General features: G+C 38.7%; 1 protein-coding gene across 2 annotated transcripts in view; it reads right to left on the reverse strand.

Annotated features, from left to right (window-relative positions):
• Nucleotides 1–19,798, reverse strand: part of camkmt (calmodulin-lysine N-methyltransferase) — a 108,890-nt gene that overhangs the window by 87,049 nt on the left and 2,043 nt on the right. For both annotated transcript variants that reach the window (XM_004077290.4, XM_020709441.2), the window contains exon 3: nucleotides 19,549–19,613. In XM_004077290.4, the coding sequence (XP_004077338.1) occupies nucleotides 19,549–19,613 (65 nt within the window). The remainder of the gene's footprint in view (nucleotides 1–19,548; nucleotides 19,614–19,798) is intronic.

The following is a 19,798-nucleotide window of genomic DNA, read 5'->3' on the forward strand; positions in this document are numbered from 1 at the left end:
CACCTCACTTGGTTCTGTTCTCAGATATATTTAATGGATTCTGAACAGCCTAAATAAAGCACACACTTCTTTGTAAAGTATCTTATTGTAAGATACAATGACCCAGGGGTGAAAAAGCCCACAAGCTTAAGCTGTGTGTATTTAAAGCCTTTTTGTTCATATATTTCAATAATTTTTTTCTTTTAACAAAATTAAATACATTTTAAAAAAGCTTAAGAAAGTGTTTTTTTAAACAATTTTGATCCAGTAAATTAGGTTCATCTATTTTTCTAAAATGATTTCAATCTCTGTTAAAGATTTCCAGATGTGGCTCGCTTTTTTCAAACCTTCAAGTAGTTGTTTCCTTTGCTCTTTTTACCTTGCAGGGCCCCTAAATTCATCAGGACAGCTTTCCCTGCTTCAACAGCCTCATATGACAATGTTAATAACACATCAAGCACCATAGATAGTTAGCAAAAATCATTTTTCAAATCTGCAGTGCCCGCTCTGAGCTTCTGCCCTCTTATATCTGCTTGTGAGTGAGCTCTCCTCACCTACTTTTTTTTTTTTTTTCCACAAATGACAGCGCTGTGGCTAATAAGCACTCCTGCGCATTTTGACTACACAACAAAAGCTTAATGAAAAAGTCACATAACAATGGCGAGGACAGAACAGTGGAGAGCTTTAGCCAAACTGTCACCCGATAAACACTGGCTTTGTAAGTCTGACTGTCCATTCTTTTTTGCTGTGACAAACCACATCACCTGTGTGCAGGCTGCACTGAACGATTATGTGCACAAAAAAGGCCTGTGTGTCAATTAATTCACTAATGGAAAGACATTTTCAAGTTGGCTAAATCAAGATGGGGGTTACAAAAAAGTAAAAGTCCACACTGTCTCACACACCCCTGGCACACACACACACACAAGCAGCAGTATAACCGGCTGTACAAGCAGGGTTTAATGACAGTCCCCTAACAATAGGGAGCAGAGCAGCCTAGCTATCTGCCTGTCAAACAATGAAGGGGGTACTGTTGAAGAGCTTGTCAGCACCAATACATGTATACACACGTACAGACACGCAAAAAATCATCATGAAAATAAAAATATGAGCTGTGGAGGACGTGCATGCCAGCAGGAAGACACACACACACAGAAATGGGTAATTCAGAGCACTGCCATTTGTGTGAAGAGCGCTCCGTTTTTCAGACTGTGAGTGGAAGTGAATTTGCTTTTTCTGTCGAGTGCAAGTCAGGTTGGATTAAATAACACTTGGGCAGTGCTGATGGGTTATCACTGTGCATTTGTAGATATGTTTGTGTATGCCTGAACAGTGATGAAGCCCGGAGGGCCCATGGATTTGAAGCAGGCGGACCTAGAAACTGTCATCTTCTGCTGTCAGTTCCAGCCTTCTCTTCGCCTTCTCTCAAGGTGTCCTTTGACTTCTTTCTTCCTCATCAAGTTTCACTTTTTTTCCTCTTTTTTTCCCCGTGTAGTTGTGCTTCTGTCACCACCCTGTGACTTCTGCCACTCTACTCATACTTTCTCTGTTCTATACCAAAGACTTTCTTTAATTATAAGAACCACAAAACAACACATGGTTTTCACACTACAGAAGTATCTGTATATATAAAACATAATATAATGGGCTTCTTTAAGGCCTGGGCCTCTCCAGAAACGGGCATTTTGATCAATTTTATTTATTTTTCATCAAACATGGAGAGGCTCCATAAACCATTGAGAAGTTTGAGCCGTTCTTTTTTCCTTCTCTTTTGTAAAAATACAGGCTAAGTTAAAATAAAAAATGGTTAAATGTTTTTCTTAGAAACAAGTTGATCCTTAACCCTTTAACACTAGAGCTGTCACCAGTGACAGCTAAATAACCCACACTCTTTGGACTAGGTTCTGACTGTTTATGCAATTAACTGATGTGGAGAAAAGAAGTTTTGCGCCGAAATGCAACACTTTATGATAGTAAAGTGTCAGAATGAGTCAGTTTACATTACTAAGTAAGCACTTCACTATTGTAATGTGTTCTGTTGAAATTACATTAATTGCGTAGGCTAAAAAGTTAAAGAGTTATGGTGTTAAAGGGTTAATGAACTCTGTTTGTTTTTTGTTTTTGTTTTTTTGAGAGATTGTTTCTTTGATCACTTTTGTTCAAGCCCGTTATTTTACTCCCAACTCCAAATAGTCCTTACATTGGCACTCATTTGCAATGGACCCTTTGTTTTTTTCTTCTAAACAAAATCCACATTTTTACTTTGATTATTCTTTAGATTCTTTTGATTATTTATTTCCACTCTTTGGTTTGCTGAAGACCTGATTGGCAGTTTAGTGGACTGCAGTGATTATATGCAAGAGAACCAACAGCCACAGTTTAACCAGAGTTTTATTACCATGCAAATGGTAAATGGTTAATGGCGTATACTTGTATAGCGCTTTTCTCCCTTCCTCGAAGGCCCAAAGCGCTTTACAGTCACAGTCCCATTCGCACACTGATGGCAAACACTGGACCCAACCTTCCACCAGAGGCAAGGTGGGGTTCAGTGCGCATACACTTCGACATATGGACGGGGAAGGTGGGAAATCTGAAATCATCCGATTAGAGGTCGTTCACCCTGCCGGTGCACCACGGTAGATTGATCAACCTCAAATTACCCAACAAAACAAAAGACAGTCCTGATGTGAATGTACTTTTATTTTTATGTGCACCTGAATCTTTTCTAAATGTTCAAGTGTAGTGTAGGTCATTTTTGACATAAATGTACTAAAAACAGCTTTAAGATTGTGATCTCTCAGATTGACTGATGGCAAACTAAATTAATCCAGATGCCAAACTTCCCATTTTTTATTTTATTTTTATTTAAACTTTATTTATCCAGGCAAGATAGATTAAGAACAATATTCTTATTTTCACCTGAGGCCTGTAAAAAGGCAAGACCTTCAGTGACATTATGTCTGGATAGTATTGAAGGGCGTTTCATTTTAAACTTGAAAATAACACCGATGTGATATCAGATTATAAAAAGCCACTTAAATGGTAAGTCTAAACAAACCAACTGTTGGTACATTGATTTCATTATTTCTGAAATCTGTACACTATTAGGCTTCTCAAAATATGAACTATTGCTTTGTTCACTTTAAAGTTTTTTTAATGTGAGATGAAGTATGTTATTGATCGACACCTAGAGAGCTCAGACACTTGGACCAGAGACAAGTTCACTTTAAAGTCTCTCAGGCATCTTTTCACTCATCTTCTTCTCTTTCACTCACTTCAGCACATTTGTTGTTCAGCTAATTCACCTAAAATCACACTGAGCTTGACACTCAGAGAGTAATACAGATCTCAAAGTGTTCAATTGGATGGATTTAAGGGAGCTGCAAAAATAAGAGGTCTGGACAAGAGAACAAAGAAAAGGACCAAGGAGTCACAGTAAAGCCGAGAAGAGTAACACTAATGGTTTCTGGATTGCAGTTGGATGGGGAGTGAAGCAAAAGATCAGAACATAGCACTTGATCCTGTAGCAGTTTGGTGATTTTTTGTGAACACAGATGACCCAATGACACTACTACCTGGTTTAGGATAGAATAACAGAGCATGTGTGGGAAGAAATTGTACACACCTGCAGCAGTGGCAGACAGACAAGCTTAATAGAATAAAGTCCTTGAGATGTTTTTAAGAACTTGAATACATAACTAAGGAAAGTAGCTTAGATAATTCTTGTACTTGGAACAGAGCAAGCTTGAATGAGCAAATGAAGGCTCTAAAACACATCAACATATTTTGCTTTGTAGTTTATTTTTCCTTCTTAATAGTTTATCACTATGTGTATGGACATCTTTGTGTTATTTGATGAGTATTAATGTTAATATAACTAATTTAAACTGTGTTTTATAGAAGTTTGGAGAGTGTCAATGAGAAGACTTTCCATTTTGGTCCCTAAAGTCCTCAGTCTGGACATTTTAAACAATTGAGCAGAAATAAAATACATGTTTGATATCATAATATTAATTAACAACGATGTCAACGTTCCTCTGCTATAATTAGGATTTAACTACGGTTGTTCACAGTAAACCCATGAATGCTCTCTATTTATGGGGAAGTCAAACAGCATGAAGGTACAAGGTTTGCTTATGTGTTTAATGTTGATGTATTGTGTATTTTTGTAGGTGTGTGTTTGTCTGTCCCATTGAGTCTAATGGTCCCTGGAGGCAGGCCAGCGTCCATCAGCAGACAGCAGGCATTAGTGCTCTATCCGAGTATCGATGGACCACCGGCGCTTGACAGCAGGCCCCTCCCTATGGTCACAGGACAAGATGGATATATGCATGGCTGTGTGTGTGATCATCTGTAATAGACACAAAATGCTTTTGATATATCCATATATACACACAGATATAGAGATGTCTGTGTGAGTTTGAGAGATTGATATGGTTGTGAATGACCCTTAACCTAAGGCTATGCATCAAAGCCCTGTGTGTCAATGTGTGTGCCCGTGCGCGTGTCAGAATGAGGGGTCGCCAGGCTGTCATCGATCTCACACACACCAGGCCAGCACTTAACACTTGGGCTGTAGCGACTAATACACTCACACCACCTATTACAGCTCTACTGGAGGCACAGCATGTGTGTGTATGTGTGCATGGCCTACTGTCAAACCCTTGCTGCTTTTGTTCAATGGAAGCACACTAGATTACACATATAATAGTGTAATGATATATATCCATTAGACATTCTCTTCTTCTTTGTCTTTTATGTTCCCTCCATCCCACTTAAAGTGGACGTGCAATGTAATCTTATTTTTAAAAAACTGTCGATTTTTTTGTGTCAATTGTTTTTTTTTTTCCATTTAAGAAATCATTGTTAATGTTTTATCTTCTGTGTCAAGGGGGACACAAGTTGTATTCAACTTTTGGGGGCTGCAGTGTCCTAAAATGGTTAATTGTGACTGAAGGTGGACTAAGATGACTATCAACAGCCCCCCAACTCTACAAATACAACAAATTCTATAATATTCTGTTTACAAAAGTCTTCAAACAAGTACAGAAAGGTACAAATGGCCTTTACTGTGTTTGATTTGGTTTTCACTTCCATGGCTGTCAATATATAGCAGTAATGCCACAAACGTTGGGCTTACTATGATAAAAAGAACATTTAAAACAAACTGTGAATTAGTGAAATACTTGAAAATGCCCAATACAGTCATTCTGGCTCATAGCCCCCCTTTAAATCAAAAGACCACACCCCCTACTCAGGTCACCAAGTATCTCTAGGGTACTTGTTTCACAAACGAGGCATCACTTCAATGTAAGATTGGCAAATTATACATCAGAACTAAACAGCCATTCTAGTTCTAAAAATACACTTTTAACCTTTGTGGTTAGGTTTATGATAACATGTCAGCTATAGTTAGGGATAAATATTTTTTAACTTTCTTTTTCACCCCATTCTAATGAATACACTTGTAGATGACTAGATCCATGCAAGTCTTTGTTTTCCTCACCCGATCTGGCATCTGGATCAAATGTGTACGGCTAGACAGCTCCAATATTGCTCTCCCTTTTTTTTGCAATGGTAGTCATAGGTTGGGGGGTGGGGGGTTGTAAATTAGCAGGAGAGCGCGTAAACAGAGAGCTCTCAGTAAAAGGGCAGGGTAGGGGGGGCAGGCTTACTCCACACTAATGGTCCTGTCCACAACTCAGAGTTCAATTTCTAATAAACTATTGTCTCTTTGCAGAAACTACCGTATGTCCTGAAAAACAACTGTTTTTTCATTTTTGGGGTAAAAACATTATAATCCTTATTAACAGACAACTGGGAAAGCTTTTACAATAGATCAAAAGATGATCAGAGTGAGTCTTTAATGGACATGTGACTGGTAAGTGTTTAGCTCTGCGACAAGCCTACTTGGTATGTTCCACTAACTGTCAGGCTCTTTTGCACTTCGCATTAGCCAATTTTTCTGAAACACAGATGTTCTGACATTATTGCCTGTCAAAATGGCAATGACCTCTGAAGAAGAGGAACCTTGTAAAATCGTAAATTAATTTAACTTGGAAATAAGACATTTCTCACAGCAGAGTTCCAAGAAGGCGGTATTGGATCCCATTCTTTATGCTTTGGTATAACCCAATCATACAAAACGTCTATAGCTGAGATAGAATATTCCAAAAATGCATAAAGGCAGTTTAAAATTTAACTTGAAACTTATTAAAATGCAAAAAAAGGTTTAGATTTGAAAAGGTATTTTTACAACAAGCACAAGCTGTTAAGTCAATACACTCAAGTTCCTTGCCTTTCAAAATATTTTTCCATTCTTACAACTTAGACCTTATGAGTACAACAGCCTCACCTTTTTTCAAGATGGCTCTTATCTAACAATTTTCTCTAATAAGATTTAAAGACAGCATTCTGCACAAAGGCACCACTCAGACAGTTTAAAGTCTTGGATATATATCTAACTACCTGACCTTCGTAAAGACATCTTTTCTCACCACTCTTTTCACCAGCGTGTGTTTTAGGCAAAAATTATTTTGTACCATTGTTAATAACTATAAAACATTTTACAGGTTTGCTGAGAGGGAGCACTCTAAAGTAAGACCAAATTTCTTTCAAACCATAATGCCGCAAGTGGGTGCCAACTGTTAGAGTCTGGATCCGATCAACACTCAGAAAAATATAAGTGGGCATTCATGAAAGCATAATGGTTGTTTTTGTAGCTGAATGGCCAGCGATTGTTAAGGCTCACTAACTTAATGGTAGATCTCATAAAACTGCATACATCTCACATAAGAGGAAGAAGTGGGAGAGAGGAACAAATCAAAGCATCTCAATCAGACAAGGTAAAGCCCTTCCAACACTGCAATAGGTAATGTAGAATATGTAAAAAATCTCCCTATAGATGGCCAGCAAGACATAATATCCTAAATCAAATTTAATCATGAATTGATTAATTAATAATTTATTACTAATCTCTTAATTTCTCTTCCTCCTTCGGCTTCTCCCATCAGGGGTCGCCACAGCGAACAAGTCGCATGGTAAACTTGGCAATGTTTTATGCCGGATGCCCTTCCTGACGCAACCTTCTCAAACCGGGCTTGGGACCGGCACAGAGGTAGAGAAGGGAACAGGGAGCAGCCCGGAGTCGAATCCTGGTTTCACGGACGGAAGGCGCCGCAAACCAGCACGAGCTAAACCGGCTCCCCGGTTACTAATCTCTTAATTAATCTGTTTTAATATAAACAATGGTAACATTACTTTTTTTGCCCCTTCTTAACTTAAAAAATACACAGAGGATAAAGCTTCTTGCAACAGAGCTATTTTTTAAGGGTTTATGGTTAGAAGTTTAGGGTTAAATTTTGGTAGTTGGTCAACTTTGAGTGAATGGAAGGTGGTGCATTAAGAAACTTTTCAGGCTACACTAAATTTGTAGGAATTGTGATTACCGGCACAACAAAAAAATGAGGATGGACAGGACCAAAATTCGTACACACTCATATTTTGGTTGTGTTTGCCCGTTATTTATAACTTCTTAGCTTTACCAATCAAACTCATTTTACTTCATAACACTAAGATTTTGGGAGAAGATCTTTGAGTCACGAGTTGCAAAGCTGGGGTAACATGGTTAGATGTTGATATTTGGTGGAAATACTAAACATTCTAATATGAATTGATTCCGAGTTTTATTTTTTAATACAGTATGCAAAAGTGTTTGTGGATCTTGTGCAGTGAAGTGTAGAATTTGAACCCCACAATATTAATGTCTTGATGGGGTTTCATTTTTCTATTACTGTTAGGACTTAAAAACTAATGGACTTGGTGATATCTAATAAGATGGAAACCTATTCCTCTTTAGAAACAGTTTCCATAAACACATGAATGCAAACTGGAATCAAACCCGCTGAGATAAACCAATAATTGTTGAAATTATTTGTACTTGTTTGTACTTAAAGTGGTTAAAATTAAATAATATTTATGGGAAATTTGCTTTACAGGGTTTTTCTTATCTTCTCGTCCACCAACCGCATCTCCCGTTAGTTTCAGTATCAACTTTTATAAAGTCACTGAGGTTAAGGGACTTTTCACCAAACAACGTATTCAAGTGAGCAGGCTTGACAAGCACAACAAAGAGCCGACTGTGACCTTGCACACATGGATTGACATAGTGCAGTACACACGCTGTAAAAACACACACGCATTAAAATAAATATCTGAGTGTCGCTTACTACTCAGGGTACCAATGATGTGAAATTAAAGCAATGTCTGTGCCACTGGTGCAATGGACAGTTATCCACCTGTCTAGTACACACACATATGCACACACATAAAGACAGTCATCCATCTAAAGAGCCTCACATTACTCAGTTCATCCATCCAATAGCAGCTTGTCAAAGCAGTCAGCTAACTGAAGCTAAATAATGCCCCGTACCCAACTGGGCATTATCCGCTAGACTAGCTAGCCTCTCACCACTGTTGCCTTGGGGCTAATGTCCAAATGAGATGGTTCATTTTCTGCTCTCTTGATGTTTCTCTCACACACAACCACTTTCACTTTTATCATGTTTATCTTCATGACCTTGTCTTTTTTCCCCTGTGGAGGTAAAGGACAGGGAAGGTAGAAGAGGTGCAGAAGAATGAGGAGAGAGGAGATAAGGGGTGATGGTCATGGCTGCTGGGTTATTTGAGTGTGTGCTGCAGAGGGGGCATTAAAAGGATTCAGAGAAAGAGGCAGACAGAAAAAACATATAGGGAGAGACAGAAGGCTTTAGGCCATAGACCGACTAGCCTCTAAAGTTATACGATTGAGAACCCCAACAACCAAACCAAGAATGGCTACCAATATTAATAATAATACATTAATTTACAATGTCCCTGCATGCATTGAGTACAACCAAGAACATGGGAAAACAGACGTCAGTGTCAAGCAAAGTTCTTTTTTCAAAACACCCAATAATTTAAAAAAAATGTGAAAGAACAAAAAATGTAAAGAGCAACAAAAATAAACCTCTGTCCTTTGGCAGACTAGTATGTGTATGCGAGTGTCTGTAGGATGAGAATGGGCTTAAACAGCAGTTAATGATCAACTTAGGGCCTATTACTCATTTGGTGGATGCAAAGCATTTTTGTTAACACAGTGGATCGTCATTCACAAGACCAGACCCACAAGACAAAAATCCACCTCGCCCTCTGTAGGTAGTTTGCCAGGCTGATTGAAATCAGATAAATAAAAATGAACATGCATGGATGCTTCAAAAAATGAATTTAAAAATGACAAAGTATTGATAAAAAAAATGACGTTTGCTATCATGTTAACCAAGTTGGTGCAATAAACTTTGAAATAACTATTACAAGCACAAAGAAAAAATGCTCAAGTACTAGCAGTGACATTACAAACGCACCTTCACACACGTAAGAACACACACAAAAGACTTCAACCTTCTTTGTTATAAACCAAATTAGAATTTGATATCATGTTTGGGTTTAGTGTGTCTCCAAAGCAAGACCCCCACTATGAGTGTCAGTTCACAACTTAGAAGTGGTTATGTCCCACAAACAGTTATACAAAGACTTACAGCACCCCCAACAGGAGGACAGTGCTGACAATAATGAGACGGGCAGAAGGAGCACACAGCGCAGCTACAAACCCAAGTTGCGTTGGAGACACTGTGCATATTTGTTTTGTACAAAATAAAAAAACTGGACTATTTATGTACTCCTCTTGGTTCATCTCCTTCTCTTTGCTTGGGAACTTTGTGCCCTTCACAAGTGTGTTATGTAGCTTATAGTGTTTGTGTAGAGTAGCTATAGCAGAGCACATGTTTTCCCACACACAGACACACAAACAAAGGCCAGGTGACAAACACATCTGAACAAGTGCATGCACACACCATGAAAGAGGTGCAATTAAAGCATCCTCCTCCAATTAACCAGCTCTCTAAACAAATCCACATTAGGGCCTCCATTGTGGCTGCGCTCAGAAACAACCACTTGGGAAAGAGGCATAAAAGCTCCAACTGTATTCCTCCTGTAGGACCGTGTATGTGTGTCTGTGTGCAGACTTACAGTGGTCACACACTAACAAAATCTGGGCTGTTATGATTGTGGTGGTGATTGCACAATCACTGGTGGGTGACGAGAGGAGAGCGGGAGTGAAGCAGGGAGCAAAACCACAGAAGGCATAGGACAAGAAAATAAAAAACAATTTACTAAATAACGCTTGTAATACAACACATCAAGTGAAATTTGGCACTAGTCCAGTTAGTTTTTCTTTTCACAAAAATAAGTGAACACATTTTATAGGATACATGGGTTGGAAAGGTTTTCATTTTACTAAACTTCTAGTAAAAATGTTGAAATGTATCTTTATTTTACTTATTTTAGCTGTTTTCGCTTATGTATTTTGCAGTTAAAGCTGGAAACTCACGGCTGCAAATTAAATTTTCTGATAAATGAATCCGAATATTCGCTTAGCAGTCAAAGGTTAGCAGTTATCAAAGCGCTTTAGCCTCCTCAGCTCAGAGCCCCAGAGAGAGCAGAGCAGTTAGGCATTTTCTCAGGGGGGAGCACTTGAAAACAGTTAACTGTTAACTTCCCCCTCAGAGGCCAGTTGCTAACATTAGCATGTAGCACATCAATTACTGTCATCACCTACTTTAGCATTAGCACAGCCAAACTGACAGCTAAGGGCCCCTGTGGGGCCATTTAGAGAGTCTCCAGACAGAGAAAGGCTGACAGAGTGAAGAAGTGACTTTAGCAGTTTGTGCATTAAAGCTGTACAGTGAGTCACAAAGCAAGTTAATAGCTCTTCAGCTAAATAGCAAACACATTAGCCAATTCAACAAAGACATGTTGACAGGCTGAAGGCTGACAAGCAGCTGCTCCGCCTCTCTGAGGGCTTTATGACTAAATACTCTCAAGTACCAATAATTCCTATGTGCTCTAGTGATTTATTAATCTCCAGCAGTAACTTTGTAGAAAAATATATATTTTACTTTCCCACCCAGTTGTTTCCTATTTTAGAATAAATGGACACAGTGAGAGCCACTACAATCATTCTGCTGTTCATAAAGTGTTTAAATCAAACACGAGACAGAAATTCATTCACCTTTTGCATGAGTCTCTAAAAAAAGATTTAAAAAAAACAAAGAAAAAATGCAAAATGTTTGGAAAAATTGGATTCATACAAAGCAAAAATATTTCCAAAGTAAACCCGTATTATTCTTTTTATTTCATCTCAAGCAAAGCTGTTTGGAAAAAACACAAAAAAAACGCTAAGAAATGAAAGTGCTCCAGTAGCCAATTCCCATTTGTCCGAGCAACCATTTGTAATAGCTGATTCAATTGGGGCAGGCACACGAATCACATTACTCATCTATTTGTTTTAAACATCATTAGGGATTGTCACAAACAGATTTGCACGGGCATAAACTAACACACCCATGCACTCGTCTTTTTTGAAAGTAAACAGTGCTGCACTCAATGCACACAAGTGGGAAGCCAACCAAATTAATTACCAAACACACATATCACCCGCAAATGGAACTAAACTGCACACAAACATGTGTCTGCATTCATGCTACACATAGTAGAACTTTAAAAGAGTAAAATGAACATAAGTGACAAAAAGCCAATCATACCTATACAATTACAAAGAGATATCACTAGGCTTGCTCAATAAATAGGAATGTATCGTCACTGTGATATCAGCCTGTGTGATACACATAATATGCGATAAATGGTTATCTTAAATGTTTATATACATGCTAAAACAATCTCATGGCAACTTGATCAATTGGATGGGCCTCTTCACGTTATTGACCAATCGAATAGAGCCTTTTTATGTCAGATGCCCATCTCTTATGTAGACGAGAGTCATTTTGAGTATTTTTAAGCTATTTGCTATTTGTTCATGTATCACGATTCGTATAGTCATGGCATCGTTTTTCTTAGTCCTAGTTGTCACGCCATAAAAACAATGCAAAAGTGTCTTTTACATTCAAAAGTCACACCTTTTCTTATATTTAGCACATTTATATAAGTTGATGCTTGTGAAATAACCTTCTTATTTAGTTATACTACTTTATCAGAGATTAATGACAATTAAAATCATTCTTAAACACAATTTCAGTGTGTGTGTGCATGCGTGTGTGTGTGTTTCAGGTAGTCTAAGTAGCCCTTCTATACTAAGCTTAGAAACCATAGGGGACATTTCAAGAAGGGGTATACATGGGTTGGGTGACTTAAATGGAAAAAAATCCAATAATTGTATCTGTCCAGAGGGAGGGTGAGCTTTTAGTGAGGGAGGGGGGGTTATTACGTTTTTTAGCCTCCCTCTCTATCTCATTCATTTTACCCCCAAATTCTAGGGTGAAAGAGTAAACTAAGAAGAGGAAGGAATGAGGCAGAGACATGAGGGTTATAGCTTAGCTTGCTGTTAAAGTATGTCCTTGTAATTAGTTGAGTATTAGCAATGGTGACAAAGCAAAAGCACTGGGCAGGGAAGCACCTTTTAACGCTCCACTCATTTCCTGAACTTAATCCCCGGCAACTCACTGGTAACAGAGCACAAATGCACACGCATCTGGAGACTTGGACACAAACTTGCAGCCAGTCACAAATTCACATAATTAACTGACCACTATAATTGGGAGCAAAGCTACACCCAGCTCACCTTTCTACCCCATTGTGCTCGGAGTCATAATGAAGGTTAACTGCAGGGGACGCAAGCGCGCGCACGTTTGTGTGCATACACCAAAGCGTTTATGTCTGCATCTCCACATTAGCATCAAGTTGGACTTAAATATAGCACTGTGACTGTTTGTTTCTCGAGTGTCAAAAAGCTTCCAACAACCAATGTTACTGCAGGCAACTTCATCTGTCCCGTTTTCCTCCCGTGAACGGATGGAAGAGACAAGTCTACACAAGCAACAATCAATTACTTTCAATTAAGTCAACCAGCGACTCCTTCAATGTGCCCTCAAGCTACCTCAGCCCTGCTTGCAGTGTCTCCAGCCCCCACTCTTGCACTGCAAGTGACATGCACACTTCACATGTACACAGCCACGCACAAAGCCACATCCACACACATACTGTGCTACTGTCGTGTTATGCTTAGTGGATAAATAATAGGCTTGCATTAATCTGGGTTTTCCATAATGTTGTTGCATTTTTTGGGATATTATTTTGAGAATTTATTTGTTGTAAAAAAATAAAAAATAAAAATAAAGAATATGACCTGTGACAGACTGGCGACCTGTCCAGGTTGTCCGAAAGGGATCAAACGGAATAGAAAATGAATGAATGATTGATTTAAAAAAAAACGTAATCACAGTCAACAAAAGTGGAGTGACAAAGCTTCTCTAAAGATTGCCGTAATTTGTCAAGCCTCGAACACACCGGGTGTGTGATGCCTGTTTAAGAACGGAATAAATGCGGGTTAAGTGCTAGAATGAGCGTTTAGCCCATGGCCTTCACACTGGACAAGCAGGAAGGGGCTTTTTATTATTATTCTTTTAGCACATGTCCTCCACCTACAGCTGGAAGAGACTTGGTGAAATGTTAAAGGTGGTACAAATCTTGCGAATCTTGCATCAGGCCTTTTTCTTTCACGGCTGTATTGCGATATATGAAAGACTTGGTTTCAAATAAAATGCAATTATTAATATCTCCTCCATGATCAATTTTCAAATGGCTGGCACTTCCATGAATTACAGGAGACACCATTCATACAGCAATTCTAAATTTGAGTCCCTGATTGGTCAAAGTTCATCTTTTAACCTGCGTCCAGTAGATGTGTGTTTTAGATGTATAGCTCAAACACAGTCATAGAAACTTTGTGGAAACACGCAAATGCAAGAGTTCTGATGACGGAAGCCTGAAACACACGTTCACAAAGACTTTTCATTGGAAGTGGCTGCTTGGACACGTGTTGCCAAGGGTGGCTTTTTAGATGATTTCTCTTGAGCAATCCAGGAACAGAAAGAGGATTATGACATCTAAGAATATTATTGTATTCACATTTTTAAAGCTAATTATTTTTCCATATTAAAACTGCTGTTAAGGCTTAATTTGTTTAGATTAGGCATGTGCTTTAAAAGTACTGAAATCAAAATATCCTTTCAAAAAAAATGTGTTGTTGCTGTTTTAGTCCAGACCCTAGAGCTTCTAAATCTGGTTAAAGAGAGCAAACTGAGCTCAATCATGAGGTGACATCCAAATGTACAAAGTTTTATTTAAAAGATAAAAGAGGACGAAAACATATCACGCTTTGATCGGAGATATTTGGCTCAGCCAAGACGAATAACCATTTAGGAGCTGGAACTAGACCGTAAAAAGGCAGACTCATTTGCTAGGATTTCATTTCCACCATTTGACATCAGAATCATCAGAGACACCTGAGCATAGTGGTCCACAGCGCAGCAGTGGAAAATGATTTCTATAGAAAGCATAAACAGCACAGAGGGGGGGGGCGTAAATCTTGTCATTGACACAACAGTGAGTAAGCGGGTGGTTGTGTATTTTTGTGTGCCTGCCAGCCCCCAGTGTAGCTCCATTGTCTAACAGGGTCTAATTAGCACTGACAAATTAGCATAATTATGCAAACAGGGCTGCGCTAAAGGCCTGGCAAAAAAGAGAGGTTATGGGAGGGGCATGTTAGGGGGTCTAAGAAGACTACAACACAATAAATGTGGTTGAGCAGAAAACACACAAACATACCTGTCCAAGTTCGTTACAGAGACGCCATAACAAAACAATTTTGCGTTTATGTCGTACGAGAAGGAGTTTATGCCTGTCCAGCTATTACCAGCTCAACTTTATGAATAAATCCCTCTGTCAAGAAACTAAACATGTAAAATCAGGTTCCAAAACAGAAATGATCAGCTCCCTGCCTCTAACAGTGAGGGCTTTAAGCATTTACCAGTGGGGGTGATAGGTGAGGTCTGCAGGAGATAATCGGGATGACTGAAGGCCTGAAAGCCTGTTACCCATTCACACACTGACAGCTGGATTGAAGAGGCTCTATTAGGTCTCATTAGGATTGGTGGCGTTTTATTACACACTGCCAGGTTTTCATCACTTCAGATGGTATTTTATTGCCTTTTCTGCCGTTTTAAAACTATGGCTAAAATAATCATAAACAAACCTAAAGCGAACCCTCTCTTGTAACGCTTTCACGTAGAAATCATTCTCATTTTTTTTTTATCAAATCAAATAAGACATTATGGCTTGTCAAAACAAAATCACACAAGGCTATAAAGTTGGATTACTAGTTCTAGTATTTGCTAGTTTTTGAAGATCAGTCACTATTTGTTATCTTTAATAGACAAAGAGCTGTCACTTCACAGACCAAAGAATCCTCCAAAGCCATCAAGCCCTTGACAGGACCCTTTCAGAGCACACAACCGACAGGGTTGGGGTTTTTGGTTTGGTACGTCCGGAAAAACTGACCTCAAATCTGGTACCAACTAAGCAAGCAAATCCTGGCCCACTAGAGAAGTCTTTGTTCTTTTTTTCTTGGATGTTGGTTCTCTTCCAAATAGATTTAGGTGCAGTTTACATCAGTGTGAACGTACTATGGGCCAGGGGAGCAGAAGCAGACAAAAAAGGAGTAAATCCTGGAGTAGTGAGGCTTGTTGCAACTGGGGGGGCTATTATTAGATTCAAAAGGTACTGGCATGTTTTTCTTCTTTATACTTTTTTTGCTTCCTGGTTAGAGATGGTTTATGAGAACATCGCCCTCAAACGAGCAGACACTAGAACTGCATCATTTTTTCAGCAGGGGCAGATTCATGATACCCGTTTTAATAGGATTCATTCAAAGGGGGCTCTGCAGCATCCTGAAATTCCAACACGAATGGGAAACAAGCATTCCTACAAATCTCAGACAACGGTCACAAATCTGAAGATCAAATATTTTTAACTAAATCTGAAAGAGATAAAGTCTAATCTGAAAATTATTATTAGCACTAGGACCAGATGAGTACAATGGGACTTTGACCAAGTAATTTAAAATGTAAAATCTTTCATTTAGCTTTAAGGAAATCTTGAAGTCTTTTAAATTAAAAGGCAATAGTCCCAAAAAAAACTGGAATCTGGTCAAGCTGTGATTTTTTCTACATAATATTGAGTCAAGTTTAGATTAAATTCACTTTTATGTCAAATCTAATTTAAGTAAAGGCAACGTGACTTCTGTCAAATGTTTTATCCAACGAGACTAAGAACCGTCTGCAGAGACAACCTGCAAGCAGCTAGAGTTCAAATCTTTACGGTAACAGGCTCCACTTGAGGCTTTAAGTGAGCAACTAATACAAGCAAACAAGAAGAGTACTTGTTCAAAATCCCATTCAACACAGCTCCTCCCTCTGTTCAGGAATTATATTGACTACTGTAAAGTTTATCTTCTAAAAAACATTTGGTTTCAAAAGACATTTATAACAAAAGGCAGAGAGTCAGACTTTCTCTGAATTCTGTTATTCCGTCATGTACATCTCCTGTAAACCACAGAAACCAAAAACAGAAAAATGCAAAGTGGCTTATTTGAATACAGGCAACAAAGAAATAACCATGTTTATTTGTAAATATGCCAATTCCAGTCATTTATACATTTTCTTTCAGTAATCAGGCACAACGCATTAATCTGTGGAAAGTTAATTTTCTTGAGCGAAAGCCTGAAAGATGGATTGATGTGCGTCTGTTTGTTCTCACATTCATTACTTTATCAGGGCCCTTTTTTGGTTTAATGACTGACCTCATAAAGAGCTTTTCAAGCAAAACAAGGCAGCTTTATTTATATTGCACGTTTCGTGAACAGAAGTAACATAACGTACTACACAAAGACACACAAAGCCGTCAAGATTAAAACAGCTTCAATGTTGACATTGTTAGGACATATAACCCAGTCAAATATGTTTACAATTCTAGAATGTAAACATATTTATATGTTTAGGACAAAGGGAATCAATCGAGGTAGGTAAAGGTTTAAGTTCATACATAGTTCTGATGTGAGTTTATCAGCACACCTGCATATGCAAGTCAATGTCAAAGGGCAAACTTTAACTGAGAAGAGCTCTCCACAGCACCTTACTTCTACAGAAGCTGCTGATTTAATAACTAAAGAAAAATAAAGTTTCTTATTTGCTTATTTTTGCTCTAAACTATGTTCTTCTATAAATTGCATTCTTGGTTGAGATGCACACACAGGACATTTGGACATCCAGACTGTTAACATCCCAAATAGACGTAATTGTGGTGCAACCCTTTCTGGGATGAGATCCACTCCCCACTTCCTAAAATCTTCATTAAAATGTTGTGCTTGATCCTCTGGGCTTGAAATGAAACCAGTGACTCCAGCTTAGCTTCAACTTAAGAAACTGCACATTGTTCGTGTACATGCACACTTGTGAAACAAACAATTGCTGGAGAGGGGGTCATGCTGAGAGGGGGTGGCACTTTTAAGCTGAGTCCACACATTTTGCATGCAGTGGACTAATCCAGCCAGGCTTTTTAGCCTGCTATTCAAGACGACAAGGACCCCCAGGAACTGGGCTTGTCTACGCCTCAGGGGTGGAGGATTATCAGGACGGGAGAAAAGGTGGAGAAGGTGTAACGGTGGAGTAGGTGGCATTAAGATTGTAGCAATAAATCACTATACGCCTTGTTCCCAGCCGTACGTTTTTAACTTTAGACTGGTCATCATGCGGAATTTTGTGCGTTTGAAGGTGTTTTTTCCGTGGCGCCCTCCTCCACCACCCTCCAATATGCCCTTCAGCTCTGACAGGGTCACCTCTGGGCCTTTTCAGAGCCTCCTCTCAACCAGTCCTAATTGATCTCACGCATTACTAGTCCCAAACATGAGACAGAGAGCAGGAGGGAGATGGTTGGCCCATTGTTTGAGGAATGAGGTTCCCTAGCTAGTGGCTCTGCACACATACACGTACATTTCACCTCTGGCATGCCCACCCACCTACTCCCCCTATTCTCCTCTCCCTTCCTCTATGCTCTCATCTCCGGCTGTGCTAATCCACCGGTCAAGTCAGGAACTCTGTTACCCATCTGGCCAAGCATGACTCCAGCTGAGAGGGATGGAAGAGTGGAAAAGAAAATGAGGGGCGTGGTGGGGGTGGGGGTGGGGGTGCAAATTGAGAGAGAGGAATGTCAACTAGGGGGTGAGGTCGTCCAGATGTCTTATATGAGGAAGAGCGTCTTTTTAAAAAAAAAACTCATTACTTTGTATTTTGTTTGAGAAAGATCATTCAGGGCAGAGTGGATGAGGTAACAGAAACTCACTGAGAGCCATCAAACCCACGATGGTGACAAAAGAGGGAGAAAAGGATGTCCCCCTCTCCTTTTTGCCCACCGATCAAAACAATTATTGATCCTGTTGTCCTCTTAAAAATATAAGGGATTAGCCAGTCAAGCAGTTTGGAAAGAGAGACGCCACTAAGCTGTTTTGACTTAACTGTGATTCCAGTGTTTAACGGAGTGGCCTCTAGCAACGAAACTCTCCTTTGTGAACCAATAATCCATCTGGCTGGTTAACTCTATGCCTAAACCTCCAACCAATCTAGTGACGGTGGGGGAAGAAAAAGAATAATCCACAACTACTGACTAATAAAGGGGAAAGCAACTCATCTTTAAGGAGAGGACAGAACCAAGTAAATATTTCCCTTAATAATGGTTTTGAATCATCTTTATCCTTTACAGTACTATATACAGCAGTGAAATAATGTAAGGCAGTTGTACTGTTTGCAAGCTGCACTCTAGGATCATTTTTTTCCTCTTGACTACAAAAAAAGTCAAGTCAAATCTTTTTTTTTAAATCCACCAAAAACTACAATTACCAGAGTTCCACCCCTACATATCATAGTATTATTAAAAAGTTCCAAATGTGTCCTCTGTTGATACCAAAAGGACACATTTGCATTGCTGATAGTCAGGAAGGTATGATACTATATGAATTTTTTGACATACATCCCTAGCTATTTCTTAAAAATAAATCATGTGAATTTAGAAGGGTTTCCGACTTCCAAATCTATTCAAAGAACAAAGGCATGTTAAATGCCAGTGCTTGTATCTATAGTTTGCCATCTTCTACTAGTCTTTGTTTTGATATTTTCTCTTTCACTCAAGTTACTTTGCAAGGCCGGTTAAAGGAGCAAAACTGGTCCTACCCCTAAATGAGGGTTTGAAAAAAGGAAAGTAATGAACACCTGCAGAATCATCTAAACCACATGAAATTTCCAAAAACAAATTTAAACCAGTAAAAACTTGATCTGAATTACCATGACTATATGTTGAGCACAAAAAAGTCAAGAAAACCTATGTTTTCACAACTGTAAAATGTTTTTTTATGGACTGCAAGCCCTTCATTTATTAGCAAAAACTTGAAAAGGATTCAAACTGGTGTCAAGTGAATAAAGAGCAAACAAATGCAGTTTTTTTGATGAGATGGGATCAAGCAGTCAATATGTGGCACGGTTAAAAAACGTAAATAAAGTCAAACATTCACTGCTGACATGTTTGCATGAATGCTTCCAATTATTTTGTGATGTTCAAATATATACTCACAGATATTGCCAGTGTTGTCAAAACTGTTGAGCACTTCATTAACTCTAACTGGCCCAAGGTTATCCCTAAAAAATACAAATAAGAAATAAAATAGAAATTACAAAACATGTTAGAATGGTTATAGCTGTTTGAAAACATAAAAAAATATATAACAATTGAAAATGTATTTTACAATGAGTAGATTGGAGACAGAAAAGATTAAAATTAAGTCAAACAGAGTAATTTTTAAACTCCAAAAGATTATATTTTG

This window comes from Oryzias latipes, chromosome 15 (assembly GCF_002234675.1).
Source record: "Oryzias latipes chromosome 15, ASM223467v1".
In the NCBI taxonomy this organism is placed as follows: Eukaryota; Metazoa; Chordata; class Actinopteri; order Beloniformes; family Adrianichthyidae; genus Oryzias; species Oryzias latipes.